General features: G+C 48.3%; 12 protein-coding genes across 12 annotated transcripts; 5 read left to right on the top strand and 7 right to left on the bottom strand.

The window, feature by feature from the left end:
• Nucleotides 1-278: 278 nt before the first annotated feature.
• On the top strand, nucleotides 279-737 carry F4822DRAFT_424276 (uncharacterized protein; the record flags this gene model as incomplete). The annotated part of the gene is made up of 1 exon (XM_051460122.1): nucleotides 279-737. The coding sequence occupies one exon, from the start codon at nucleotides 279-281 to the stop codon at nucleotides 735-737; it is 459 nt and encodes a 152-aa protein (XP_051319588.1).
• Nucleotides 738-1218: 481 nt separating this feature from the next.
• F4822DRAFT_26464 (GroES-like protein) lies at nucleotides 1219-2885 on the top strand. The gene is made up of 2 exons (XM_051454621.1): nucleotides 1219-1837; nucleotides 1901-2885. The coding sequence occupies exons 1-2, from the start codon at nucleotides 1404-1406 to the stop codon at nucleotides 2550-2552; spliced, it is 1086 nt and encodes a 361-aa protein (XP_051319587.1). The 5' UTR covers nucleotides 1219-1403; the 3' UTR covers nucleotides 2553-2885.
• Nucleotides 2886-4232: 1347 nt separating this feature from the next.
• On the bottom strand, nucleotides 4233-5902 carry F4822DRAFT_26526 (uncharacterized protein). Its single transcript, XM_051454625.1, has 2 exons — nucleotides 4675-5902; nucleotides 4233-4618 (listed from the first exon to the last, which is right to left on the bottom strand). Exons 1-2 carry the CDS (start codon nucleotides 5249-5251, stop codon nucleotides 4281-4283), a joined length of 915 nt encoding a protein of 304 aa, XP_051319586.1. The 5' UTR covers nucleotides 5252-5902; the 3' UTR covers nucleotides 4233-4280.
• An 803-nt stretch (nucleotides 5903-6705) lies between these two features.
• Nucleotides 6706-7991, top strand: F4822DRAFT_386027 (40S ribosomal protein S7). The gene is made up of 3 exons (XM_051456668.1): nucleotides 6706-7004; nucleotides 7267-7349; nucleotides 7411-7991. The coding sequence occupies exons 1-3, from the start codon at nucleotides 6846-6848 to the stop codon at nucleotides 7775-7777; spliced, it is 609 nt and encodes a 202-aa protein (XP_051319585.1). The 5' UTR covers nucleotides 6706-6845; the 3' UTR covers nucleotides 7778-7991.
• On the bottom strand, nucleotides 7992-10060 carry F4822DRAFT_386025 (uncharacterized protein). The gene is made up of 2 exons (XM_051456667.1): nucleotides 9554-10060; nucleotides 7992-9498 (listed from the first exon to the last, which is right to left on the bottom strand). The coding sequence occupies exons 1-2, from the start codon at nucleotides 9859-9861 to the stop codon at nucleotides 8055-8057; spliced, it is 1752 nt and encodes a 583-aa protein (XP_051319584.1). The 5' UTR covers nucleotides 9862-10060; the 3' UTR covers nucleotides 7992-8054.
• A 1428-nt stretch (nucleotides 10061-11488) lies between these two features.
• F4822DRAFT_26379 (uncharacterized protein) lies at nucleotides 11489-14598 on the top strand. Its single transcript, XM_051454616.1, has 3 exons — nucleotides 11489-11938; nucleotides 11998-12570; nucleotides 12622-14598. The coding sequence occupies exons 1-3, from the start codon at nucleotides 11705-11707 to the stop codon at nucleotides 14461-14463; spliced, it is 2649 nt and encodes an 882-aa protein (XP_051319583.1). The 5' UTR covers nucleotides 11489-11704; the 3' UTR covers nucleotides 14464-14598.
• A 68-nt stretch (nucleotides 14599-14666) lies between these two features.
• On the bottom strand, nucleotides 14667-16329 carry F4822DRAFT_386022 (uncharacterized protein). Its single transcript, XM_051456666.1, has 3 exons — nucleotides 15130-16329; nucleotides 14982-15063; nucleotides 14667-14926 (listed from the first exon to the last, which is right to left on the bottom strand). Exons 1-3 carry the CDS (start codon nucleotides 15596-15598, stop codon nucleotides 14821-14823), a joined length of 657 nt encoding a protein of 218 aa, XP_051319582.1. The 5' UTR covers nucleotides 15599-16329; the 3' UTR covers nucleotides 14667-14820.
• Nucleotides 16308-17925, bottom strand: F4822DRAFT_386016 (uncharacterized protein). The gene is made up of 2 exons (XM_051456665.1): nucleotides 16970-17925; nucleotides 16308-16917 (listed from the first exon to the last, which is right to left on the bottom strand). Exons 1-2 carry the CDS (start codon nucleotides 17259-17261, stop codon nucleotides 16514-16516), a joined length of 696 nt encoding a protein of 231 aa, XP_051319581.1. The 5' UTR covers nucleotides 17262-17925; the 3' UTR covers nucleotides 16308-16513.
• Nucleotides 17926-18103: 178 nt separating this feature from the next.
• F4822DRAFT_386015 (uncharacterized protein) lies at nucleotides 18104-18543 on the top strand. The gene has a single exon (XM_051456664.1). The coding sequence runs from the start codon at nucleotides 18211-18213 to the stop codon at nucleotides 18514-18516; it is 306 nt and encodes a 101-aa protein (XP_051319580.1). The 5' UTR covers nucleotides 18104-18210; the 3' UTR covers nucleotides 18517-18543.
• F4822DRAFT_386014 (NPP1-domain-containing protein) lies at nucleotides 18544-19904 on the bottom strand. Its single transcript, XM_051456663.1, has 2 exons — nucleotides 19306-19904; nucleotides 18544-19248 (listed from the first exon to the last, which is right to left on the bottom strand). Exons 1-2 carry the CDS (start codon nucleotides 19461-19463, stop codon nucleotides 18582-18584), a joined length of 825 nt encoding a protein of 274 aa, XP_051319579.1. The 5' UTR covers nucleotides 19464-19904; the 3' UTR covers nucleotides 18544-18581.
• Nucleotides 19905-21123: 1219 nt separating this feature from the next.
• On the bottom strand, nucleotides 21124-23889 carry F4822DRAFT_26106 (uncharacterized protein). The gene is made up of 5 exons (XM_051454570.1): nucleotides 23311-23889; nucleotides 22693-23233; nucleotides 22085-22628; nucleotides 21427-22030; nucleotides 21124-21346 (listed from the first exon to the last, which is right to left on the bottom strand). The coding sequence occupies exons 1-5, from the start codon at nucleotides 23684-23686 to the stop codon at nucleotides 21189-21191; spliced, it is 2223 nt and encodes a 740-aa protein (XP_051319578.1). The 5' UTR covers nucleotides 23687-23889; the 3' UTR covers nucleotides 21124-21188.
• A 1200-nt stretch (nucleotides 23890-25089) lies between these two features.
• On the bottom strand, nucleotides 25090-26703 carry F4822DRAFT_26078 (uncharacterized protein). The gene is made up of 3 exons (XM_051454567.1): nucleotides 26411-26703; nucleotides 26283-26345; nucleotides 25090-26212 (listed from the first exon to the last, which is right to left on the bottom strand). Exons 1-3 carry the CDS (start codon nucleotides 26476-26478, stop codon nucleotides 25300-25302), a joined length of 1044 nt encoding a protein of 347 aa, XP_051319577.1. The 5' UTR covers nucleotides 26479-26703; the 3' UTR covers nucleotides 25090-25299.
• Between the last annotated feature and the right edge of the window lie 1107 nt (nucleotides 26704-27810).

The raw sequence follows: 27810 nt of genomic DNA, 5'->3' as shown, positions 1-27810 counted from the left end.
CTCTGGAATGTTACTCGTGCGAATTGACATTAATTTCGTCAAGTGTTGTGATAGATAGAAAGTTTCCATGAAAATATTCAAGGGATTAAGGTTGTTCCAAACCGAATGTTTTGAATCTCAAGCGGTCTGAAATTTCCAATTTTAGTTGATTAAAAAGTTCCTCCCTTAATTTTGAAAATTGTAACCAAAATAATGATATAAACTTTTATATCGCATCATTCTAAACAAGCGAGAAAAAATAAACCAAAAGCAAAGAGGACAAACCCAATCAAAGAGACATGGCGCCTCGCCAAACCGTTCTCCCACTCGCTTACCGAACCTTCTTTCTCATCATCGAACCGATATCCGCGCTTGTCGGCGCGTTTTACGCACATTTTCGGCAAAATGAGTACCTCGCCATGACAGCACATTCCTCATTCGTACGGGTCCCGCTTGGAACATCAATTGTCATGTCACAACTCGCCAACCTATACCTGTTATTCGCGCTCAACGAAGCCTTAGTGTTGCGGTCCACGGGCGATCTCCGGGTCTGGAATACAGTGCTGTTCGTACTACTAATCGCCGACTTTGGACACCTATATTCGGTATCCAGTCTTGGGTTGTGGGTCTATGGGGATGTGTCGCAGTGGAATGCCATCGATTGGGGGAACGTGCCATTCGTGTACCTGGGTGCGACGATGAGAATTGCTTTTCTCGCTGGAGTTGGGTTGGGACCGCAATCCAAGAGCAAGAAATAGGGGTACTACTGCGGATACGCGCTCGATCGCATCGACTTTAGGTCAAGCCAACTGTTGGGCCTTAAATTACATCTTTATTATCGTGACAATGGGAATTCCGGGGCTGCCACGGCGCAATCAGTCTAAGAAATCTTGTGGTTAATGATATAGCGGTACCCCACATTCGCGCCATATTTTTTGAGACAGACCTCCTATTAAAGCAATTGAAACCCACTACTAGTTTTCTTTTCGGGGGGATGAAATCCCGTCCTCGCGATATCGATTTCTTATCCTCAACACCCGAGTGGTGGGACATTCGGCATGGGCCATCGGATTAATCATCTAAGCTGGTGAACAATGCGAAGTTCTTGGACTAACCTCCTAGTGTCGGCCCCTCTTTCGCGAATTAAACATACAGCTCGCTACAATGCTCCGAAGTTGGAGCCTGTCCTGCGCAGGACGCAGGTGCCTCAAGTGCGGCTGGCTTGCCTATTGCGGATAAAAGGGTGATTTGTCTTTGGGGAGTATACTCTTAGCTTAGGAGGAGCTCCAGGGAGGAGGGGGTATAATGTGGGGAGTTTCGTGGCTTCAAATACCTATGCCTCCCGCCCCTCCATAACCCCTCGTCATTAGAATTCGTAGGTTTTGTATCGCAACAGCTTCTAACCCCCGGAAAATATCGCAAGTATGTCTAAATACGACCAATACGAAGGCTTCCAGGTCGAATCGGCTGCGACCTGGACTGAGTTCCACAAGAACAAGTTCGACACAAAGCCGTTCGGCGACCATGACGTAGAGATCAAGATCGAGTGCTGTGGTGTATGCGCTAGCGACATCCATACCATTACCGGTGGTTGGGGTTCTCAGCACTTCCCTCTCGCAGTCGGTCACGAAATCGTTGGCAAGGCATTGAGGGTAGGCCCCAAGGTTACTCTCATCAAAGCGGGACAGCGAGTCGGTGTCGGTGCCCAGTCGGGGTCGTGCTTAGAATGCCGCCAGTGCAAAAACGATAACGAGACATACTGTGCTCAACAGTTCGACACATACGGTGCTGTCTGGCCAGACACAGGCTTAGTGAGCCAAGGTGGCTTTTCGTCCCACGTGAGGACGCACGAACATTGGTACGTATGAGGACTGCTTAGTGTATATCTTGATGAATACCCCTAATCTTTCTCGCTTCATAGGGTATTTCCCATTCCAGATGCGATACCAAGCGCCCTTGCAGCGCCGATGTTATGTGCGGGTATTACTAGTTATAGTCCGTTAGTACGAAATGGTGCTGGCCCTGGCAAGAAGGTTGCCGTCGTCGGTCTAGGAGGTTTGGGACACTTTGCAGTTCTCTTCTCCAAAGCCTTGGGCGCCGAGACGTGGGTTATCTCGCGATCTCACAGCAAGGAGGCCGACGCTTTGGCAATGGGTGCCGACGGGTTCCTAGCCACACAAGACAAAGACTGGAACAAGGATCACATCATGACATTCGACCTAATAATTAGCACAGCCAACAACTTCGGCGAAGGGTTCGACTTAAGTGGTTACCTTGCCCTTCTCGATGTCCATGGTAGATGGGTATCTGTTGGTCTACCAGAAGACTCGACGTTGAAGATCAAGCCTCAAGACCTCATTGACAACGGTTGCTTGATTGGTGCCTCGCATCTAGGAAGTCGACGTGAGATGTTGGAGATGTTACAATTGGCTGCGGACAAGGGCATTAAGTCGTGGGTTGAGGAGGTCCCCATCAGTGCAGAGAATCTAGGCAAGACGGTGCAAAAGCTTCGAAAGAGCGACGTCCGATATCGATTCACCATGACCGAGTACGACAAGGAATTCGGCGAATAAAAAGGGAAATTAGCTTGGATAGATAGAATTGGGCTTTTCCTGGTACAATTAGTCAGTAACCCTCTGTAACTATTCCGGAGTCTCGGGGGATCCCATAATAGAAGGTGAATTCATTGTAATAAAACATCATGCTACATACGGGGTTCGTTCGTGAAATACCTGAGGCAGAACCTGACCAAGAAAATGATTTAAGAATGAAGGTTTAGAAAGGAGGGGAATTTGAGAGGTGTGTCCTGGTAGTTGGTAAGGTGAGTTATAGTTTGGTGTGACCCTATATGTACGGGAAGGCACAATACACCCAACAGAGCAGCATATGCAGCAGTCTTAGGACATCTGGACCTTCCTATATATTTGATTTCTCCAATTAGTCCCACAATTGCTACAAACACTCTTCAATTAGATTTAGTATCATCACCATTCCATCACCCTTAATCTACCTTGTTGTCTATCGCTACATGTAGCTAACGTCGTGCCTAGGTGCATACGGGTAGTCAATATCTACCAATTTCCCCACAACCCGGATGGAAACCCGATCTACGGCCCTTACCGTGGCCCAACCTACCCAGACCCCTCACCTATTGCGCCTCGCGGGAGCTAGTAGTATAGAACTCGTCACGTATCTACGATTTGATCCGCCGCGGAATACGAACATCAGGTGCATTCAGCTAAAAAGTAACCATGCTTCCTACTATCGACACCAGCATTAGGATTTGAGAATTCTCATTGCTGGCTCCGTGGCGTCGCCTAGCTCGGAGGAGCATAGATATCATCCGACTAGTTCCATACGGGACGTTTGTAACACAAACTTGTCTTAAGTTGCCCCGGAGGAGGGATCCGTCTTCAGCTCTTTTCAAATCCACATAAGTGGCGGCGCCACGACCGTAGTCAAAGCTTGTTTTTGGATATGTATGTCTTAACCATCGGGGATTGTATTCTCCTACGCCGGTTGACGGGGTGTAACCGTGCTGATAGCGATACGAAATGCCATCTACTAAACCGGATCGGATTTCTTCTGCATTGGCGACATTGCGTGTCTTGAAAATAGGTAGCGGTATTTTTCGATCGATCATGGGATGAGTTGGCTGGTTGATAAGCCCGAGCGGCGCTTGTATTCTGGAGTTTAGGACTAACATCACAGCTAGACGAGAAGTAATTTCGCGACTTGGTATTTAGTAAGGTGAGATATACGAATTAAATTGGCCATGCTCGTTTATTTATGAATTAAAATAGGATGGGGATAATTATTGGACACAATTGGTTCTCAGGACGCGTGGAACGAAATGCAGTTTCGAATTATCTTACCAACAGATCATATGGTTAAAGAATGAAAATTAAGAGAATAGTATTATTTCGGTAGGACCGCTTTTGACCGCAGTATCACGCACCAGACTAGCGGGCCATGCGGCTCAGCTAGAGTTCCATGGATCCTTCGGGGGCGGAGTCTTGAACGGCGTATTCATGTCGCTGAAGATATTATCCCGAGCCTGTAGAATTCACCGAATCCATGTGATATCTTATATTGCCATTGCCAAGCAAATAATCTTATTGTCATATGAGGCTTTTACACGTGGGTGTTTCCGCCCCTATACGGGGGTATTGTTAAATATACACGAATTTTTTGGTAACCTATAGATACAATCCCTATCCCCTAACTCCGGCAGTATGCATGACAGGTACCTAGAAGCACGATTCCGACTCTAACCCTATGCTCGCGTAAGAAATTCATTATCACCGGTGGTTCGATTCTGCTCCCGCGGGAAGTTCGGCTACTATGCGACGCTCCGTGTCGCGACCTTCTAGTTCCATAGCTGGTGGTGATAATAACGGCGCGTAATGGGCTTGTTTCCGGTCGCCGGACGCTGGATTCCATCCACCACCTAGTTCGGACATCTGGGATACATGTCTGCTATCTCCGTGCCAGGAATCGGATGGTGGCGGTGACTGTGACGTAGGGTGATAGTGATGTTGCGAAGGGGAATAAGGTGCGATGCCAGGAGATGGGAACCGGGGACTATGTCCGCCAGACTGACTTCCTTCGTGCCAAGGAGATGCGCCGGGGGAGTATGCTGTTTCAATGTTAGTTTTATGTAGAGGAACAATTTTTGCGATGGGATAAACTCACGTCCTGCTCCGCTATAGTGACTGGGCGTTCCTTCAGCGGCCTTCTCATGTCTCTTGCGCCTTGCTAGCCAACCACATCTGTACGCGACGATAGCGAGGATAATTGCAACAAGCGCGGCGCCTCCGAGAGCGATACCAAGAATCGCGCCTAATGGAAGACTATAACCAGAAGAACCTGAAGGTGTCGAACTTGGACTGGGAGAAGACGATGTCGTAGTTAGAAAGACTTGGGCATTGGTAGGGTCGTCGCTCAAAGTTGCTGGAAGAAGTTGTCCTGCTGGGCATCCGCTATTCGCGCATGGATCATCACCGCAGCATCCCAAGAAGGGTTGTGAACTCTTGCAAGTAAACCACCTGGTGACATTTCTAGGCGGGGCGCAATTTTGTGCTGGTATACTGTCGTAATGATCTGATGAAAAGCTTGCCGATGCTAGATTGGCCGAAGGGCAATTCCCGCTACCATCCGCACACGGGTCGATAGTGCAGCATCCGATAAAACGGATCTTTGCAGAGTCGCATACGTAGAATTTACCCTTGGCCGGGCAGGAGAGCCCGAGGTCGGCGCGAGTTGTCGACATTTGGGGGAATGAGTTATTAGGTAGATGGAGAATTAAGAATTATAGACCAAAAGGTTGGCCACTAAAGAAAGAAAAGTTGAAAAGCAATGGACAGAACTAAGGACGAGACCAATCCCCTGGGATTGTTACGGCAGCAACCAACATCTTATGAGTTTGCTTGTTTCCTTGTCTCCCCCCTTCTGCCAAGGGATACGCAAACCTGGTGCTGGGTAGAGCCCTGATGGGAGGATGGAACACAAGCGTCCATAATAAGCCACAAACGTCCAACGATCAGCAAAAATGCATATATTCAAGCTAAAGATACGGGGGCCGATAATGCATGATAGTATCCACGGCTGCCGTGGCAGTGTGTTCGATTAGAAGAAGCAAAACGTTGGCTTCTTTGGGTTGGTTGGCATCGTTAAACCAAGTGTTGATGCACTAAATTAGGAAAATCAGTCGCGTCTCATTGGCTGCAGGTCAGCCTAGGTGGAGGCGCAGTATAATTGCACATTGGACGGTATCATTGTTGGCGGAGATCCCCAGCAGGCTGGGTCCGTCTGCTCAACCCGATGACAGCTCCGTCCTATTGAATACGAATCGTGTTTCCCTTACCGATTGCTGTGATATCTCGGTCCGGACAAATAAATGAGGATGAGGATAATATAAAGATCCTGTAAGCCTTAGCCAGTCCCCATAATCTACCGCGATCCGTAGGGAAACCAAATATTTCGGCGGAAGAGTTACGAACTATAATACCAGCTGAGGCTCTAGTATTATAATTGAGGCTCAGGACTCCACTGGGCTGACTTACTACCTGGTATAGATGTGCAGTAAGATTGATGTCGCAATTGGCTCCCCGTCGAAGAACCCATGGAGTAGTATAGCATGCAATCTTTTTTCACCAGACGCAGCTAAGACGATTATAGGATAGTAGTCTTTAAAATAGAGAGCAGCTTAGAAAGTGATTTTTTCATAAAATAGAATGTTGCAAATGGAGATCAGCACTTTGAAGATTTGTCATGGCTTGACTAGACTGAACATTATGGATGGGTTGTCTTAGAATTAGAGACAAAGAGTCAAGTGCCTATAGCAAAAAAATGACACAAGTTAATAGTATAGGACTGAGGCGGGATCGAGAACGACCACTATTGTTACACTGTTGGTTGTAAGTTAGAGAGGTGGAATGAAGTTGTGTTCATGATAATTACATTGCAGGTAAGCCTTAAGCTGTAAGCTGAGGGGCCGAGCACTTGTGCAAGTCATGATAGGAAGGTCACATGATCCCTTCACAATTTTAAGTTCCACTAAGGTTACATCTAGATGGAATTACATAATCATCTCGGGACCGAAGTAAATCCACAGTGGATCTCTGTTTTGAGAAAATCTAGAGGTCGCTTCCCAAAGCCCTTGGTGGACCGTGCACAATAGCGCACAAACCCTTGCCAAATTGAATTTTGGCAATTCCCACTCCGAAACAATTTTGTGAAATTTCTTGACCAGCACGAGCCACAACTTTCAACACCTCGCGACTTCAATTCCTAACCACCAACCCGCCCAATCCCACACTCCTTTGCGACATTATTCCATTTGAGAAACAACAAAAGCCGCAATCATGAGTGCCTCTCTCAACAAGATCGCGCCTAACAGCCCGTCGCGCCAGAACCCGTCGGAGCTCGAGACCAGCATTGCTGGTGCTCTTTACGACCTCGAGACGAACACCGCCGACCTCAAGGCTGCCCTCCGACCCCTGCAGTTCGTCTCTGCCCGAGAGGTGAGAAACCAATGAATAAATTCCTTTCCGACACCTGGGATCGCTTCAAATAAACCCCTATTCCTCGATTCGATCGTGCAATTCTTTGCTACAAACGACTTGTCTACGGTTGTCGCAACTGTTACGAGTTCGATATGAAGAGCATAGGAATATATTTAGCAATATCAATATCAATGGAATAGGACGGGAAGCGGTCCAAGGAACACAATACTTATTTTGATGTGTCCTGGAGCTCGCCTGCTGACTTTTGGGTCTTAATTAGATCGAAGTTGGCCACGGCAAGAAGGCTATTGTCATCTTTGTCCCCGTCCCTTCCCTACAGGGCTTCCACCGAGTCCAACAGCGGTAAGTTATAATAGATCCCACTCAATTAAATACTAAGTTGCAGCTTCTAATGGAATTATAGACTCACCCGTGAGCTTGAGAAGAAATTCTCTGACCGCCACGTCCTGATCCTCGCCTCGCGCCGTATCCTCCCGCGACCCAAGCGATCTGCCCGCTCTCGCAACACCCTTAAGCAGAAGCGACCCCGTTCGCGAACTCTGACCGCTGTCCACGATGCTATCCTAAGCGATCTAGTCTACCCCGTCGAGATCGTCGGCAAGCGTCTACGAACCAAGGAGGACAACAGCAAGCTCCTCAAGGTCATTCTTGACGAGAAGGAGCGTGGTGGTGTTGACTACCGTTTAGACACCTACTCTGAGGTCTACCGCCGTCTGACGGGCCGAACCGTCACCTTCGAGTTCCCTCAGTCCGGCGCTGCTGAGTTTTAAGCAGGGTTGATATCATCATCTGGGCTGGTCCGGTCTGGTTAGGGGGAAGTTTGGCATCTGATTCGTCTTTCATTCGGTAATGACAGCATGGCAAATCTGGTGAGCCAAAAAAACATTACTGGCACGGCGTCTAGATAGCTTGTACTCAAATTGACAAGCTGGTTTTTATGAAGGCAAATCACAAACAAATTAATGAACCGCTTTACTCTTTCGTGAATTCACTTAGATCAAGTCAGATTTGTTCGTGTACGTGGGGGTATCGTAGATGTTTATTAGTCTATTCCTGACTGATCCGACCAACGCCAATGGCGCACCAGTACGCCAATTCTTTCTTCTCCCTCGCGTCCTTTTCCTTGCCGGCCGTGTTACTGCCTACCTGATCCTGTGACACGTCTCCCTCCCATTCCAATCGTACAAACATGGGTATCTCCAACACATCTTCGTCCTCCTTCAATGGGCTTAGGTCTGGGTCCGGGTCTCCCTCTTTTCTGAGCAGTGCGGGTGGCTCTTCTATGCGGAGTGATGCGGGGATAACTTCTACCACAATAGTGACCCAGTTCCGTCCCCGCTCCCATATTTTACCCGCCTCTGCTTGGTGCGTTGTACCTTCGTCGCCTCTTCGTCCCCGACGACTATCTTTTTCACCATCTTTTAGCACGTCGTCGAGGTACATGTCGGTATCAGTATTAGCATCGATGTGGAATTGCGGACACAATACCGTGACCTTAGACGCAAAACGGCCGGGCGTAGTAGCCGGTGTCGCAAGCGTGACTTTGACCTCGTCGAAAATCGGGTTCTTAAAAGTAAGCAGAAACTGTGTAGGTTGAAATGGCTTTAGGAACCCCCCATTGTTCAAAGCTGTGGCAACTGGTGGTGCGCTGACAGAAGCGGAGAAGGGGTTGTGGAGCGATTTGATGGAGATAGAGGGGATATAATTGTTGGCCACGAGCCGAATGCGCCACCGTGTATTGCTAACCTTGGACTCGGGCTTGCTGATAATGTGTCGACATACGGGACATCGCTTCGACCGCTTTGTACGGAGTAGATATGGGATCGGCCAAAGCTCGTCGGCGAATCGCGCGCCTTCTTCGACTTGCGATTTCACCTGGTCGCTGGTTACCGTACCGTCCCACCCGTCGCGTCGCAATTTTGACATTGCGACGCTCTCGTCTAGATCACTGAGCCGGAAACCCTCATTTGCGGTCTCGGCCTCTCGCATCATGCTCGCCTTAGCCTTTTGTTTAAGCCCCCCGCCAATGTTGTTCCCGGAATACAGGTTCATAATGCGCGAGAGTGCTCCTGGCGAGTTAAAACCGTAGTCTCCCATACCGGTTAGACCACCCACCCCGCCTGTCGAATTCAGGTTGTTGTTTTGAGCATTGTAGAAGTTCTTTAAAGCCGCAAACCGAGCTTTGGTCGTGTCGGGCGCGTCGCTCTTTTTAGAAGAGACATCATCCCCGCTTGTTACGGCATGTCTAGAGTGATCCTCGCCATGACGAAGTTTCGCGAGTTGCGAAAAGATGCCTTGCGGTTTGTCGAACTTGACGCCGATCTCAGATGAATTCCAGTTGCAGTAGGAACAGGCTAGTATCCAGGGTCCCGAGGGAGTTGGTGTGGCTGCGCTCTCGGCGCTCAAGAGCGAGGGTTCGGGCGCCGATTCGAGGGATTGTACGGCGAGCGGTCCTATACATATTGGACACTGGAAACAACTACGTGTACATCTATAAACCACGTCAACAATTTAATAGTCCGAACCTAAAAAGGTCCAGCACATACCTATTGCCTTCTGTCTTAAGACTACTACTTCCCACTTCAAAAAGACAGTTCGGGCAATAAATAGTAGCAATTTCCTCTGCGACACAGCGAGGGCAGCGAATCTGGGAACACACATCGCAATACAGCAGATAATCTAGTGGGTACAAGCTATAATTCGAGCGAGGCGCGCGAGGGTCGAATGTCTGGTTATCATCATCGTCTGGTATTTCTTGGGAGGTAGGAGAGGGCGCATCGTCAACCGGACGGCTGCGGTTTGTCGAATCGTAACATGGACATTGGATATATGTATAAGGAGCGAACGATGCCATTTAGACCTCTCGGGGCGGCATATTTCAGCCGTACGTAAAGTAATTGTCAACAGGAATCTGGCGATCTGACCAAAACTGAGGCGATTATAAACGAACTCAAAGTTGTTAGACAGAATGAAACAGAATTTGCTGGCTGCTTGACGTGGCAGCGCGTTTACAAAGGCGTTGGAACTTTCAGTAGCTCGGAGCTTAATTGACGAGCTTCTCCGTTTTCTGTGTATAATGATGTGCAATTAACAAAGCTATATGATTATATCAGCTACTCTGTTGGTGGGGCTCTATCGATAAGTGATCATTTCACCATCTCTCTTCCATCAGTCAGCCGCCATAAAATGAACTCTTGTACAACTACATAATTATTCGAATTCGGCATCTTGTTTGAGTGCGAATGCGAAACCTCAGCGATTGACTCGGCTCATCTCTTCTATTATTCTCTCAGGCACAAGATGAATTGGTAGAGTTCATTTTGAGCAAATTCTAGACTTTCTAGAAGTTCCTTGGCGATTTCACTATGGTGCCTGACTAGATTCAAGTGAAGACCACATTCAGGAACGTCTTTTATCTAGCACTTTGCTAGCGTTCTAGTATGACAAAGCCCATCCCGAGGCTTCTACCATCTAGTTTTTTTTAGCAGCTAAAAGAAGTTGAGCCGGATTAGCTGGCTAGGTGAGTCAAGAGTTAGGTCCATACAGGGCTGATATCCGCTCTATCTAGCATTCAACGGACACTTCCCCGAGTTGGAACGATTCCATAGTTTACGACTTGTTGGAAGATCATGCTACTTACGTGGTGTTCTAGAATACTATTAATCGTCAACAGCGTCAAATTGCCATCGAAGGCCTACGATTTAAATAATTCGAGAGTACAAATCGTACACAAATCGACTGTAGCGCCTGTGTAGATGGCGCTGAGCTAGCTAACGATCAAAGTCAACTCAACTTGATTCTGCAGCACACATAAAAGCAAAGGCTCAATCTAGTACCCTCAAAACTAGAGCATAAGCTATTCTAATTCATTGACATATAGAGAAAACCCCAAGCGAAATACAACAATTAAAGTTACATCTCATGATTCATCTTCGTCTTCCTTTGATCAATTACTCTAACAGATAAGGTTATAGAAATCGATCGAGGATATTGGGCGCCGAGAAATGCATACAGCATTTTGGTCTTCCAGACGGTCAACTCTCGCTTCATAACATAATCTACAGGCTCGCTCGGCTGCTGATCTCCTAAATATATTTCTCTGGGTATGACAAGTTTACAGGCGCATCACAAAGAGATGATGTCGCAAGGACATTCGTTTCACAGCAATCTACTAACTACCAGTACTCGACTATTTAGGAATGCAGTACCCGGCATTCCGGTACAGATAGTGGCGTATGACGGATCGTCAATAGACTGCGGTTAGCATGGTGATAGCGGGTTCCGCTCAACATCACGGTTCGCACTAGTACAACCTGCAGATGTTTTAGGTCCCCGAGGCAAATAAATTACCTTGGTATACATAAGGATAGGGAGTCGAGATGCTTGAGCTTACGTGGAGGATGTAGATGTATGCCCAAGGGCTGCCCTCTGGCCTTATTAACTTTATGGAATTCGAACCGTTCGACGCATGCGTCTTCAGACGCACACGTCTTGCAGTGCTCGGTCCATTTCAAACAATTAATGTCACAGCTATGACCTAACGAAAGAAGCGGCACTTCACAATCCGATCTGTGTGATAGGTCCTGAGAATCTAAGAGTTTGAAGTAAACTTTTGGGTGTCGGGAATTTCGACTCTATTAGTTAATGAGTCTGAGCTTTGGGGGCCGATTTCCAAAGACAGGCGCGAGCCTTACACAATGGCCGACGCAAGCACTTGTCCTCGTCCCACCCTCGACCGTTCCATACACCATATGGACAACAGACCCTTCACACGGGAACTGTCCCTTTACAACGGTGTTTCGAATCGTTCGCGAGGCTGGAAGACGAAAAAGTCTGATAAATCTGTAGAGATGCGTCCATCTCGTAGATCTAGTGTCGTTAGATACGATGGTGCCTCGATGTCAAGTAATGTTTGGGATAACTTAAAGAGGGTACGTTACATACATTCCCACGGCCCTGGCCTTGCTGGATGCTTACGGGTCTAGCATAGGACCCTGAATTATGGTATCGCGATGGAAATTGCTACATCCATCTCTACGGCCAGGGACAGAGCCGCAGAGGGCCTGCTTTCAAAGTCCCCTTTTCTGGTCTTCTGGAGGGGAACTGTTATCCCTTCATTGATAGGTTCATGGGTCGAAATATCAGAACACCAACAGGCCATGTCCGGCACGACAACAGTGATCCGGCAAGACGTAGCCGTATCGAGCTCTTCATCCCAGCACCTTCTCGATCAGACAAACAACAATCGTATAAATACCATTTAGCAACCCGAAATTTCATTGCTTATGTGTTTCGAAGGTCTATGGTCGGAGAGAATTTAGGGACCGCTCTCATTGGTCTCGTGCATAGCATGTATGAATTTCGCACGGCAGACGTAGACAATGTTCAGGACTTGACGAGTTATCTGGACGAAGAGGGCTATCTTAACTTTAAGAACAATCCAACTCACGCCATAGCCATCCTACGCCTTGCGGAGGTTTTCCAACTAAAAGATCTCTATATTAACGCCTTTGCACATTGTTGTGGTATGAGCGATCAATTGCTCATTGCCCCTGAATATCAGGTTTGTGTACACGCTCTATCGCCTCAATTAAGAGTATTCTAACGTGAGCAGCTTGTGTCTCCTGCGAGCCGGAAACTCATTCGATGTGCTCGAGTTGAGTTGAATCTTAGACTGGGACAGAGCGCCACCATGGTAGAGAATTTTCTACGTTGTGAGTTGTCGGAAGCCAACTTTGGATTATACGCCGGTGCTCGAGCACATCTCGAACGATTCCGAAACCTGCTTGTCGATTTTTACACAGCAAAATTTGGCTCTTACCCGCCTCCGTCAACTGATTCTCGAGCGACTATATTCGAGGTGGACATTTTCAGGACGATGAGAGCTGATTTCGAAGCCCTCTTCCATTATCTAGTTGACGAGACATTCGACACTACCCAGAACAGCCCTTTCTTGGCGCAAGGAGGGATTTGTACGTTGCAGTGTATTCAATCGTTCGATGCGAAACATGAGTTCAAACCCCTGTTCCATCCACTCCCGCTGCTCCCAAAGGTATTCCAAGAGAGCAATACCAAACTTGCTTGGTTGGGGAAGCAAATAAAATCGGATAGAAAGCGGCGCGAAATGATGAATGCGGCGATGTTAAGTGCTACGAACCCAAGGGTTGACCTCATGAAGAATGGATTAGTGAGGGTATACCGTGGATTCGAACAAGACTTAGCCTACTTGCCCACCAAGGCAGACAAGTTAGAAAATCTGGGCCCTATAGACGGTAGGAAGGTACGCTGGATTTTGATATACGTAACCTACCAGGCGCTCCGACAAGCTACAGAAGTTCCACCTGAAGTTGATGATGCTGACGGTGCTCCTTATCACCTCTGCATCTCCACTGCTGATCTGCCTCCGTGGGATGAAGAGCGGCCTGTACATAGTCTTGTTCGAAGGCAGACGGATCACATTATCAGGAGCGTTTCTACATCAGCAATGAGACAAGACTCGACGAGAGCATCGTCTCCATCTCATCAACACAGCTTCGAGATCAAACCGGATATAGATTACTTCGCTATCACACATCGCGACGACAATAGTAATGAAGTGAAAGATGGAGGGAGTTCGCGACTGCGTAGAGCTGCAAGCTGGAAGGGAAGCCTGACTCGGAGCCTGTCCCGAAGTTTGACGACCCGACGTCCATCGGCGACCAGACTTACAAAACCGCAACCGGACAAGACGGTACAATCAGTCCATCATAACCAGGGGCAGTACCATGAAATTGTTGTCCGGGGCTATGGGAACGGCATAAACAACATTAACACTGAGTTCGAAGACATCAGGCCACCAGGTATACGCGCCTCGATAATCGCAGAAGAAGGCACGATATCCGCGTCGCCTTCTCGCTACTCTAGTAATTCTGATCTAAGGAGGTCTGACCAAGAGGATGGAGACGAAGATGAGGAGAGTGCTACGAAGACAACAGATACATCCGTTTGCGAGAGCCCGACTGAGACTGCTGCATGTCTACCTAATAATCAACACAAAACAGCACCAGCTCGGTATCGTACCGGATCAGCATCCACTGGTACTCACCGGAAGCTTCTGCGAGAAGAAGCCGTATCATGCGGATTAATTCGGCGGCGATCCCGTAGCGTCGACGGCGGGAGCAATCCGCGAAACCGTCGCCGTTTCTTCACCGAGCCCTGGCCTTTACATATCCGGAAGGTACATAGCGCGGCACCGCAGATCGAAATGCCGATGCCGAAAGCGCCCACCGCGTGGGAATACGTGAAGGCCGTTATGGAAGTTAAAGCTTCAAGTTGGAGCCCAGCAAATGATGTACAACCAGAGTGGGAGCAGTATAATGATCTAGGTGGGCTGACGGAGTTTAGTACGGAAGTACAAATGCCGACCCAAGCACATGGAGTGAGGAAGGTTAGGTCCAGTTTGGCTATGCACGGTTAGGAGGGATATGCTGGACTGGTCCGCAAAGTTTCTTTTGTGATGGATGATACCCACTAGAATTAGGGGTCAGGCGTTCGGACCTTTGAGAGTAGGTGATTGTATTGGATGGTGTTTAGAGGCTTCGTACGTCACTGTCTAGAGGATGCTGACGTCAATGTCTAACTATGTGGCTTAGAATTATGAATTGACATATTATATTCAACTTCGTGATTTACAGTTAAATACTTCGTATGATATTACTGCGAAGAATCATGTCTCGTCATTGCCGTCATGTCCGCTTTACGCCCTCGCTCCGATGTAGACATTTTACAGTGGCTTCCTCTCTCGCTGAACCCACATCGTCAATTGATTATTCGTTTATTCGGACTTGATCGCCGCACCAGTCGACGCCGTCGCCAATCCTTCTATGATCTCGCTTCCCATGACATAGACCATGTACGTGGGAAATACGATCCATAAGCCGCTGTTTCACGATTAGCCTTCTCTACAGTTTATTCGTGGACGGATAAGTAACGTACTTGGGAATAATCCACAAAAGAACGAGGTCTCCGAATTTGTTATGGCCGATGTTGTCGAAACCAGAGTAATACTCCTGAAGCCCTATTCACACAACCCTTATTAGCATCTCTCCCCTTTCCCATATAAACCACCATGAAGTATACTCACAATAAAGCACCGTCTTACTCAACGTCATAACCGCAGCACTAAACGCAAAAAGCAACGCAACAGCCGCCGAGCGCCCGGAAAGCGTCTTCGTCGAAACACCGCTCTGCCTCTTCCCCGCCGTAAAGTATACATACAGATACACGAAATACATGCCCGTCTCCACTACATTCAACAGTCCCTGGGCGGATGTGAAACCGCTTTTTGCGCGGAACGCTTTCCATCCGTATACGTGGTCGACTTCACCGTAGAGTTTGTAGGGCACGTATAATGGCCAGTGGAGGGAACCGCCTTCCATGGTTAGAGGGCGCAGGAGGACGTAGCCTGAGTCCCAGATTACTAGGGGCAGGGAGATGGCGAACCAGAGGAGTGTTAGGTGTGAGGGTGTGTGTGTCCATGGGCGGATGGAGGGGGATTTGGTGGACGGGGGTGGGGAGCTGGCGGCTTTGCTGGCGGAGCGTGTTGTTACCATTTTGGCGGTTGTTTTTCGAAGTCGTGTCGGTGTTTATGATGGTTATTTTCGTTTCGCTTTGTCGCGATGCGGTGTTTTAGAGGAAAGGTAGAATCGCGACTCGCGTGTCAAAGGGGTGGACAGAAGGAGGAAGGTAGCCGGCGGAGCTTAGCTTGGGTAAACACTCGAAAACAAGAGCCCAGGTAAGGGAAGGTCGGCTTCGTGCCTACCCAATGGAATATATGTATTAGTTATGTACTACTAGGCCTGCTAGTCGTAGTAAAAAAAAAAGAAGATGCGGGGAATACAATGCGACGCTATTTACTGAGAGAAGGTGCTTTGGTGCTTTGGGGGTGTTAACCAGCTAACTAAAACCTCTCACGACCCACTAGGGTCCATTGGTGTGATCATTTCCTCTTTTAGAAGGTGCCGTGGCCCGGGGTTTTTGTTCTGTTTCCTGTATTCTTACTAGTGATTGGCGATTTTATTATTGAAGCTAAAAGTTATTACTTAGAATATGTCTATATGAAAGATAAAATGCGCTATAGGTAATAACTGCGATGAGGGATTAAGATCATAGAGTACGGTTACACAATCTAGCAACGGATGTGAGGCAGTGAGAAGCATATCATGAAATAGTAATAGTATGGAAGAATTAAATGCTTGGATTAGTGATTGATATACTGACATTATAAATCATAATGACAGTATAGCAATTGGGACAAAATTATGATGATGAATGGCTTCGTAAGAATTTTACTCTAGAATCAATGTAGTGTATTGCTTGACCAATTCATTCCACCATTATATCCAAATCGCTCAAGTCAAACGAAGGACGAGCATAAAATAGGGTATAAATCGAATATTTCTATCCATCCTGATATCTACAAAGAAACCCCGTACTGTCTAACTTCAAACCAGCCACGTCCAAGCGCATTATGCCTTAATGTTTTTAACAGCACTCTGCACCAACATACGAACGTACCATCGATGCGCGAACACGATCTTAGGCGGAACAGGGTGGCCTTGTCCCTCAGCGAAAGACCCAGCGCTGTTATATAAGGCAGACTTGAGGATGAGCTCAGCTTGTTGGGCCTGCTGGTCGATCTTTGCGCTGATGACAACTAGACCGTCCGAATTCCTTAATCCGGATTCCATTGGCGATCCACCACAACGGACAATAATTTCGTTGCCTTCGTTGTTGACCACCTCGAAGTGATTTGAGAATTTCAAACCTGTTTCGTACTTGGCGAGAGCTAAGTCTGAGGTGTGCCACAGATAATTCTCCGATCCGGGTGGTTTATCGTACCGCTCATGGTACTTACTCTGCGGCCAGAATCCTGTATTTGTCAGTTTACCACTGTAAGGCGTGTGTAACAAGAGTCGACATACCCCAACGACTCCACACGCCACGGCAGAATTCGAGGGTGAGGGCTTTCTCATCGTTGCGTAGCCCGGGCCGGAGTTTGCTTAGAGGTATGCGCTTGAAAACAACATCCTGATGCGCTGGGTTGTCCTTCGGATTATACTTGGCGTATGTCTTCGAATGGAACATGGAATCGCTCTTAGTGAGGTCGACGAGGGTGGTCGTCGCAGCTAGATAAGCCATTCCAGCACCTACGCTGGCTACACCTCCGGTCACTCCATAGACACCCGTCAATAATGCCGTCCTAATGATACCCATTATGTCCTTATTTGTGGTTGTAGGTGTATCAGAGGTGAAATGGGCATTGACTCTGGTGGGCACGCGATAATTCGCAATGCTGCGAAGACGGGACGGGGTAAAATGGGGCTGGAAATTAAGCCCGGTATAAAATTTACCACCAAGCAATAGTGGCCTTCTGGCCCTTACAAGATAGAGACCTAACCCGGTCTACGGGTGGCTACAGACACCTATACCTAGGTAGGTAGTGGGAACTAAGACGCATCTAGGGTACACGTTCATATTCTCAGTAGAAGCTTCGATACTATCGGCTTTAGCAAGTAAGCTACCGGCCTTCGCTATCATTTACAAACTACGATAATCGATGATCAAGACTCAGTTGCCGACTCAAAGTGCTACCCTGATGACTAGGGGTTTAGTGTCTTCAATGAAACATGCCAACGCAAGCATCCATTGAGTTAGTTCAACATCTATTATCAGTGACGTAACCCAGAATACGTTTGACAGGACTAAGATTCAGGAACAAAGATGAACGTATATACGTGTGCCGCCAAAATGTGATACATCGAAGGATAAGCACCACGGAAAAAAAGAGAGATTGGCAACAATCACGAATCGCTCTAGCACGCAAATATGACCGATAGTAAGTGGGCGAATTGAAAATCGGTTGATTAATCGTGCGATGTTTTAAAAGTGTAATTAAGAAAAAGAGAAAAGAATCTGAAAGAGTGAGAATTTGACGCTCATACAAAAAGGATTTGTTCCTAAGTCATGTGACTAGAGAGGTATGGGTCCGTCCCGCTTCCAGCCATTAAAATTATTTTCGCTGTGGGAAATCTTCTAATTTTTTAAACTCTTCAACAACCAGTTTCGACATGAAACCGGACAATACGCCTAAGCAAGACATGTTATACCAATTATTCTGACTACGGATTCTCGTAAGAATAAGCATCAAGTAGCTGTTTGCTCGATGATATCTATATCTTTTTTTCTTTTCTTCATTTCTATAGAGGGTAGACAAGTGTCCCGACCTTCTCAATCTCGACAATATTCGAGACGCAGCTCATTTTTGCTGCAACCCACAAATTGCCTACCTCTCGCGACTCTTCAATGCGCAGGAGTGTCAACTTCTTTATTATCGTTCGATGTGGGAGAAAGAACCAAAGGCCTAGACAGCCAGTCCAATCCACCCTGCTGCCGTAGAGTTGAGTGCGGTAGCAGGACTAATGAGGACATACACCATTACATCTATTCCAATAGTTTTGAGTACAGTTGATTTATATGCTTAATATTGATTATATACACATTTATTCATGACCTCATCTTGATACCGCCGCCTGCTCATGGGGTTCCAGGTGACCCGTCATCGACGCCAGTATCGAAACCTGATACTAAGTCACTACGAGCCTTATCTAAATTGCCTTGGAAACTTGCGTCCTTGAAAGCAATACTGGCGCTGCCGAAGTCATACGCGACAAGTTTATCTCGGAGGTCAGTGCTCGGGAAGCCATTGTAAGAGATCAACGCGCCATAGAACCACGCTCCAGTATCGTTCTCGATGTTATCGTCATCCGCATTCGCAAACCGGAAATCATGTGTACCAAGACCGTCCTTGTTGTAGACCATCTTAGGGTGTGTGCCGTCCCACCGGACATCGCTAGCATTCTTAACTTCGTACCCGCCATGTTGCGACGCAGCAACAACCTTAGCCTCATCATTTTGTACGAACACAACGATATGTTCCCAATCGTTGCGGTGGCCTGGGTCCAGAGGGATGTTGGGAATCGCAACATCCTTCTCAAAGTAGTAGTCGTATAGGTACGCGCACCACCCGTTATTACACCGCGCGCGCGAGTATACGTTGTTATTCTGGAGATCTGAGAGGTCGTGGCAGTCCTCGGCAAGACCAGTGTTCTCATGGTCAAGGCCTGGGTTTATGGTGCCGTCCGCGCCGATAGCCGGCGTGTTGTAGCACCCATCGGTGTCGAAGTCCATCGCCGGTTGCCACCTATTACTGATTAGTCTCTACACATTATTTTGTATGGAAATCAGACTCAGAGCTCACTTCTTATCATTGGCAGTGGCTTTCTCAGGTAATGCCGTTGGTGGGTCCCGAGTGAAAAGCTTGAGAAGATGCGCGATAGGGCTACCATTCACAACCGGAGTGGAAGTGGCCAACAATAAGGCCATTCCTGTGGCGGCGAGACTCTTTCGGACAGACATCTTGAAGATAGGTAACTTTTTCAACCTAGGTCAAGAGTCGAGATGGCCGCTATGCTTGTGGACTGACCCAATCTACTAAGCACAACATCAAAAGGGTCTTCCATCTCCTTTATATAGATATACACTTCTTCAAGCTAATCTCCCGTCCATGATGCTACGCCCGGCTTCTCTATGCTCCATGACCTGGTTGAGGTCAACGTAATTGGGGTAGATGAGCGACAGCGAGCTGGGGGTTAATGCTGACCTCTGCAGGGGTTTCTTTCAGGGGCCTGAGACAGCCCGCCTTCCTTGTTGGGAATCGCATGAACATCGGCGTCACCCTCCCGTATTTGTATGCTGTATTCCCTTCAACTAGGTAATCTCTTCGTCTCCTATCGATTTAACAACGTGCTATAACTTGGTGGACTAATTACTTAGAAGGTAACGTCAATCGGCCTTTTCATCATAGCTACTGGTACGACATATGCATTTACAATATCGCCCAGCCTACCTAGAGCTACACAAAAGTCGTACAGAGAGGATTTGGGTTCTCACTCTTCATCATGGCGTCAGCTTCGGCGGTATTGCCGATCTTGAGGCTGAGCTTACACCCCGAGCAACTGGCCGATCTTCAAGATCTAAATCCTAGCAAGCCTTACTTACTCTCGTAGCTACGCGCCGCTCAAGTGCCGGATGGGCTCATCGTTCTAGTCTCCTTCCACTTCTGATGAACGATGGATTTCGTAGCCTATATACTAGCTATTACCCCGATACGGATTCCTCTTCAACATTTACGCGGACCGGTCTCCCCGCATCGCATCGCGTCACGTCGCAGCATCTCAATTACGTAAGTAGGAGGTAAGTTGAATGCCTAAGAGGTAGGTAGACGATTGTGACGTTGATATTTTTGGATATCTAATTGGCTATCCCATTCCACGTGCAATTGCCCGCTGTAGTTTATTGTAGCCAAGTTTTTCCACCGAGGTGCCAATAGCTCTAATGGATGGGCTGTCTACTCGGTGGGCAAATAGGCATATTTGGGCGAATTTGCCGGACTTGTATGCCTTGCAATTGGATGCTCATTTACACGTGTTTCGGTCGACCTTTAGAACTATCAAGTCCTACGTACCTAGGTAGCTCTCTAAACGTCAATATCTGTGGCCTTGGGAACTAGCTAGCATCTGGCCGAAGGAATGGTAGTCCGCTATAAGAGTGGGCAAGGAATGATTGCAACAGTGGGGGATGCCGAATCTACGGTTAGACCGACTCTGTACTCAACAATCCACTGAAGGATTACACGCTGGGGAACGCAACTACAGGGCCTATGCCTGGGCTTTGGTCGTCGCCAACCCGCGTGGTGTCTCAGCTGGTTCAGGTAGTGTACCCTCTAATTGAAGCTGACAAGTTCACTAAACTGACACGCCATAAACGCCATTTACAGCGCTCTCGTTCAGGCACTCGACGCTGTATAGTATCAACTACATTTTCACAACATGCTCAATCAAGTAGGATCGTAATGATTTCATAACAGACCGTAATAATTGTTCATATATCTGTCTATATCATTTCCGTTACATAGCCTCATCAACCCAGGGTATTAAAATACATATTTCATAGTCCGCTGCCGCTGCCACCGTTTCCCGACCCTGATTCGTATCATATATACAAGTCTGAAGTGGTCTATATATATACATATAGATAATTACTCAAATGAGTAAATAGAAAATAAATTGGTAAGAAATGGGCTTAGTATTGCCCGTCAAATAGATACCTCTCATCCGTAAAGGATAGCAGGAACCTCGCTACGAGGCGGCCTGTGTAGTTCAGCGACACGTCGCGGGGGAATGGGTGACCCTCCTGGTTAGGTAGAATGGGGTCTGCGACGAGGAAGTCTAGTTCATGCCCTGCATATCAAATCATATTAGCTTCGTGTACTGACTAAAAAAGGAAATGTGAAGTGCAAATAAGGGACAAAGGGACTTACAGCTATCACCCTGCAACAACTCCTTCAACTCAGCCACCATCTCCGCAGCCGGGTCATCCAGCTCCGCCATCTGCGCCAAATTCCCATCCGCGAGGGGGTTAAACGCCTTCGCGCCGGTATCCCGCGTATGCGTCTGGTAGATCTGGTGGAACTGGTACGCAAACTGTTTAAACGGCATATTATCAATATCGCGGCACAGCGCAAGCGCAAAGTCCCGTCTATACTCCGGCTTCGAGCGATTGCGAATCGAAATCTCGTTCTGCGAGATTACGAACGTGTCTGCGGCTGTTTCCACAGTCTCCATGAATAAGCAGAGAACTAGAAAGGCGGCGAGGCAGGGCGCCCATTCCCGGCGGAGCTTGGGTTTGAGGGATTTGGAGAAGCCGTCGAAGAGGAGTTGCATTTCGCGGAGGAGCATTTCGTCGAGGACGGCTTTCACTTGTCGGTTTAGCACGCGTGTGGTTACCCAGGGGTTGTTTTGGGGGACTAGGTTGGTGTCGCGTAGGTTGAGGATTGTGGCGTTGGTTAGGCAGAGTTGGCGGGTTAGGACGTAGTGGTTTACGTAGATGGATAGTGCGCGCTTGACCATGGATGATTGTGAGGACTGGATTGATATTAGTTAGCTCAAGTACATAGGCAAATGGATGGGGCTTCTTACCTCGGAGCGCTGCGCATAGCGCTGAACGATAGTCAAGACTTTTCGCGGCAGCTGGGTCGTGCGAATAGCGTCGGTGACTTGCTCGGCATACATAGGCTCCGACGTGAGGTTCTGGATGTACTCGCGGGCCCTCTTCTTAAGCTCCTCTCTCTGGGTAGCGTTATCTGGGTCGATGCCGATAGGCACTGCACCCCTGGACTGAAGGTCCATCTGGTTGTTACCCATGTTCATGTGCCAATGTTGAAGGATCTCAGGCGACCTAGGAGTGAAGAAACTAGCGGGCAGGGTTAGGGTCGAGCCGAAGCGAGCGCCGGAGAAGAGTTCAACGGAGCATGCGAGCTCAGCCCCGTTGTTGGGCCGGAATGTCTCCACATGCTCGCTGATGAAGCTTGCGATCTGGTCCTTCTTAAAGTGACCCCGGATGAAGTCGGGGAATAGTACCGGAAGGAAGTCTCCGAACTGCCAGCACATGATTTGGGGGACTTGCGCCGTGAGCTTCTTACAGTTCTTGCATGGTCGCTCTTTGTCGCACTTGACCTTACGGCTATAGGTGAAAAGGGTTAGCCACTTATCTATTAGTAAGGAATAGGGGAAGGGAAAGTATATACCTGTGGCAGCAGAAGCATGCACCTAATCTTCTGACCTGTAGAGCGCTCTCCTTGGTATCATGCGCCAACGGTCCTTTGCGTCCCCTCTGGGTAGTTCGCATAGCCTCGAAACATTCGAATGGGTTTGGTTTTCCCGACTGCTGGTTAATCAAATTCGGGGTCATAATAACGAACTTGCTTGACGACTCCGACTTCTTCTTCTCAACCTTATAGCCACCACTCCTAACCTTACGTATGGGACTAGCATTCTTGCTGGGTTCCGACTTGACGTAAGGGGATCTAGGGCTCGAGTGGAGAGAGCTATGCGACGGAGATCGCTGTGGGGACTGCGATGCAAAGCTATTGGCTTCGTCCGCGACGACGGGAGAGAAGTCTTCATTCTTCAAGTTCATCGGCGCCCATGGCGGGACATCGCTATCGTTTCGGAACTGTTGCGGGATGCCAAGGTCGACGGGTTGGGGTGCTATCTCGAACCCACCCAATCCCGGTATATCGGGCATGTTGCCCTGGAATGTAGAATAATATTGTGTCATATCCATATCTATAGCAATTCATATTAAAATCATCTATAATTCAATTCAATCATGAGAGACGTGGAGTTCTCATGGTGCAACTCACCAGTAAGTGGTTCGTTGAATAGTAACTCCTGTCCAGCCATGTACTGTTGGTCATCAAAGGATGGCATCAATTGGCTATCGACACCCGCGGAAGCCATCATGGAAGCTTCAGTTCCGTGGTCCGGGTACGAAGTAGGAGGCGCTGATGTACGAGCCTGATCGTGGTCCAACTGCAAAGGAGACATAGCAACAGGAGAGGTTTGGACCTGGTTAGGATAACCGACTATCCCCCAGCTATTCATACTGGAGCTGGCCGGGCTAGGCATGAAACCAACGGAGGCCGGGTTGGACTCTACATACTGCCACGAGTCCGAGTCATCGCCAGATTCTACGTGATGAAAACTGGATGATGGAGAGGCCGATGCGACGGAAGCCATGATGGCGATTGCGTCGCTGCGGTAGAAACACGTCGAAGAAAGGCACGGGATTTTCGTTTACCCAGCTATTTATGAGAAGCGACCTGAAAATCTAACTCCTACTTGAGCGACCGTACCTTCGGATGGGGGTTTCGGAGTCCACGATAATGCTGAAATTTTTTTTGTTTGCCGTGGGGTTTGTACTACTAAATAATTGCTAACCGAGCAAACAACGGGTTCGAGATGCGAAGAAGCATAAAGGGGTGGGAATCGCCGGTACACTTCTTGGGGATGGTATTGAATTGTTGTGTTCTAAGTTTCCTAAACGAAGAGGCTCGGTGACGGATTAGCCGAAGGAGACACCCCAGAATTCCATTATCAGGGACGTCAGAAGCGGCCGGGACGAGCTGAATGGGTCCTGAGTTGTTTAAAGGTGCCCCAAAGAGACAGCTCCGCCACCGAAAACTAGACTCGATTGGATGACCGACAGCAACAGGGCTGTAACATGAATATAACGCACTATACCCATTTTGGTTTTCGGTATCGATCCTACGGCTATGTAGATCCCAACCAATAGCGTGAACGCCACGGTAAAGGGAGTAAATCCACTTACTTTACATACATACATATGTGCAACACCAGCTGTGAAAAAAGGACGAAGGTAGGATAATGGGGGTGGAACAAGATGTAGGTGGGATTCCCTTGAGATTTATCTAGATAAAAAAGGGACCAGAAAGCCTTGCCCCCCAATATGTTTTCCCGATCTCGTCGCTCAAGGGGTGCGGGAACTCCCGTTCATAAAGCCTGCCGAATCTTGGGCTATGAGATTGGACATCACCGCCATTGATGTCAGTAGCCTTGAATACTCGATCCCGTGCGGAGAAAAGAAAAAGAGAGAGAAAGAGGCTGCGGACGGCTGGCAATAAACTGCGGGGGTTTGCGCCCAAATTGTATTATGGTGGTGTTGTACTCACGCACATAAGAATAGTTGGGCGGGAGCTGACGCAGAAGATGCGCGACCTCTTCAACCCAAGTTTCTCATGCTTCATGCCCAACATTGACTATGTGTCCAATCCCAACTAAGGCAATTTTCTGATTTGGCCGCCCAAAACCACCACCCGGGTACATGGGAAAATTTGGTAGATCGTTTGATAGAAAATCCAGGAAATCCATCTGCCCTGGTCGCGTTAGAATAATGAAAAAGTAACAATACATCAACCACACCCTTCTTTGCTTGCTTTGCCCGTCTCATTTGTCTGCCTATCCGTTCGCTGCTCGCTCGAAAATGAGACAAATCTATCCCGCCCTCGTGAAATCGAATTTGCCCGCCCCAGATCAGAACCAAAAGAACATTTACCGTATCACGCCTCGAAACACGAACACTGCCTCCACCCGTTCCATGCTGTCGAACACGACGAGAAAAAAAGGGAAATCGTGACTCGTTTCCATCCCACATATACGCGGTTTCGTACATACATATGTATGTATCTTTGGTTAACATATATATTATTTGGGGGCGAGCCAGAATGCTCCCCCGCTGCCCCTGGGGGCTGAATCTCGTTCGCTGAAAAGCCCCGAGAAGAAAAACGTTGTTACCATCGGCTGTGTTCCAATGGCGTTTTATTTTTTTCCAGTCAGCGGAACCGTGCCGACGCTGCGGCACTTCGTTCCTGGATCTGTTGTTCGGTCGAAACGTATAGTCTGTCCAGGTAGTCCATTGCGGCTGCGTCCTTGAGGATTTTCGCAACCTGGATACCGGCACTGATCAATTGAAGTATGTTACGGTCATCCTTCAACGGGCGCGACTGATGCTTGGCAGCATGTCGCATCTCCAAAGAATTCTCCAAAATGGTTACAAATTGCTTGATTTGTCCGTTATAAAGTACCCGGGCGGGTATTCTCCTCTTCGTCGCAAGACGCTTTAGTAAGTAAACCCATTCGGTCCATTCTCTATCTTGGGGTCTCTCAACTGGTCTCATATCCTGGGTCAGAGGAATCGGAAATTGGTATTTTGCAACAAAGTCGAACGCGCACTGCGAGAGTCGATCGTTGACTTGAGTCAGGACACTATCCTGCTCTTGCACCAAAAGATTGGTTGGGAGATGTGGCAACTCCCTCTCCTGCATCGCCACATAGTCTGGAGGAGGTCTCGCTAGAAACTGATGTGGTCCATCGAATTCATCCCGGTTCGAAGGTCGCCTCTGAGGACGACCCTTGCTACCATTCTTTGACTTTCCCGTCGGCGCGGGGCCTCCGCTATTGTTGTCCATACCATAATCTGACAGACTGGGAGGCGTAATAATGTCATCAACTGAGTCCGTTGGGGAGTATCTGCCTGGTGCATCCCAACCTTGCGAACCCGTGCTATTGTACGAGCCATACGCTGCCCCGGAAGCAGTTCCATACGGCCCAGATTGCGATCTCGAGATGTATACCGGCGATGAAGGGTACGTGGATTGATGCCGGCCGACTGGACCACTGGTCCCCACTAACGACGTACTGGCGGATGAACTGTACGCTGAACCGGACCCGGACGAGTATATCACGCTTCGAAAGGCAGTGTTAAAATTCCTGTGGTTTTACAAACGAGGGGGGATTTTTTCTCATTTGTTCTTACCTTGAGCTCGAGTATCCATTCTCACGCGTGCTAACTGGATACGAACTGTTACTATACATGACGCTTGAGGGAAGTCAGCTCGACCGCAACAAAAACAGACCGACAAAACTAGATTCAATGATCCGCACCTGCGCGAGGAGTTCCAAGGTCCGTTCGACATGACAGAAGTTCTGTATGCTATTTCTTGCTGGGCCATATCCTTACAGTTCTCTCTGGGGAGATGGGAGAAGAAACGGCCGGTGGGACGGAGAGAAGGGTATGAGATGAAATAGAAACTGCACTAGTCCCCGTAGAAGTAAAATTCCCCGGAGGAAGATACACCTGGCTATCCCGGAGATAGGGCCCCTGAGTTACCCTGTTTAACACGGATTCTAAGTCTGGGTCCTAAGGATCCACGGTCGATGTCCTCTGCAGAATGGACTGGCTCGGTTTTGGAGCGGTGAATAGTGGTTGCGCTGCTGCTGACCGGGAAAAGAAACTGGCAGTCAAGTAGCTCGACGGATTCGGTAGCAACCTCGGGGGACAACATATACCCGGATGCGATAGGAAGATCGCATGCTCCAGAATAGATGAAACCTTTCAGGCAAGCAGGGCAAATGTGGGATATCTTTCTTTCACCTTTTACCAAAGGAAGACAAGCCCTGGAATGAGTTCTCCGTGTAAGCTTTCTAAGGGCCGAGAAGGGCACACTTTATGGTATGATAATCTGAGTCGGAAATTTGCCACCGAGGAGGTGCCAGCAACGAGGTTTTGGGATGGAGCCGCGCGCCGAGCAAGGCACTTCCTAGAAAACCAATATCCAATATCAGGGGGAGTCGGCCCCAGCTCTAACTCAAACTCTGGGGCTGTAACGTAGTCCCAAGTCCAAGGCGAACAGCAGGCGTTGTTGCGAATCCAGTTTAGGGATGGGGGCACAGGTGCCGTCTCGGGCGTCTACGACCGGTTCGAGACGGGGCTGGATGAGTCGCCAAACTCAAACGAGTCAAGATCGGCCAACAAAAAAGTAGTTTGATAGAAGTGTAAGCCAGATGGCAGTTCAAAAAGAGTTACCACAGATGTCCAGGAACACCCTGCCTATAATGCAGGCGTTAGATGGGAATTGCCCTCTCCGAACCCAAGATAGACCATGATAGACCATGATAATAATACAGAGCAGGCTGTCCGATCGAGCAGCGGGATAAAAGGAGGGCGGTGATTGGTTATTGCAGCCCAATCACGGTAGGGCACCATTGGGCAGCTGAGGGAACTAGGAGGGCTTTTGTTCGGTGCTTGTCGTCTTGTTGCCCAAAGATTGCAGCTTCTGAAGGGGTAATAGTCTGACTTATTACAGGGGACGTCCTGGTGGACGAATAGCGGTGACTCTCCAAGGAGGACTATCTGACTAGATTGGGCAGGAAAGCGTCGCACGAGGGCAAAAGCCCAACCTATGGTGCAGCTCTGTTGCTGCCCGGAGTATTTCTTAACCAATGTGAAGGGCCATTACCTAGGTACGCGTACTATAGTTCGCTGAGGAGATGGGAGAGGACCG

This window comes from Hypoxylon trugodes (assembly GCF_022578975.1).
Source record: "Hypoxylon trugodes strain CBS 135444 unplaced genomic scaffold F4822scaffold_1, whole genome shotgun sequence".
Taxonomy (NCBI): domain Eukaryota; kingdom Fungi; phylum Ascomycota; class Sordariomycetes; order Xylariales; family Hypoxylaceae; genus Hypoxylon; species Hypoxylon trugodes.
The sequence above is the reverse complement of the archived record's forward strand: the minus strand, read 5'-3'. Positions and strand labels throughout refer to the sequence as shown.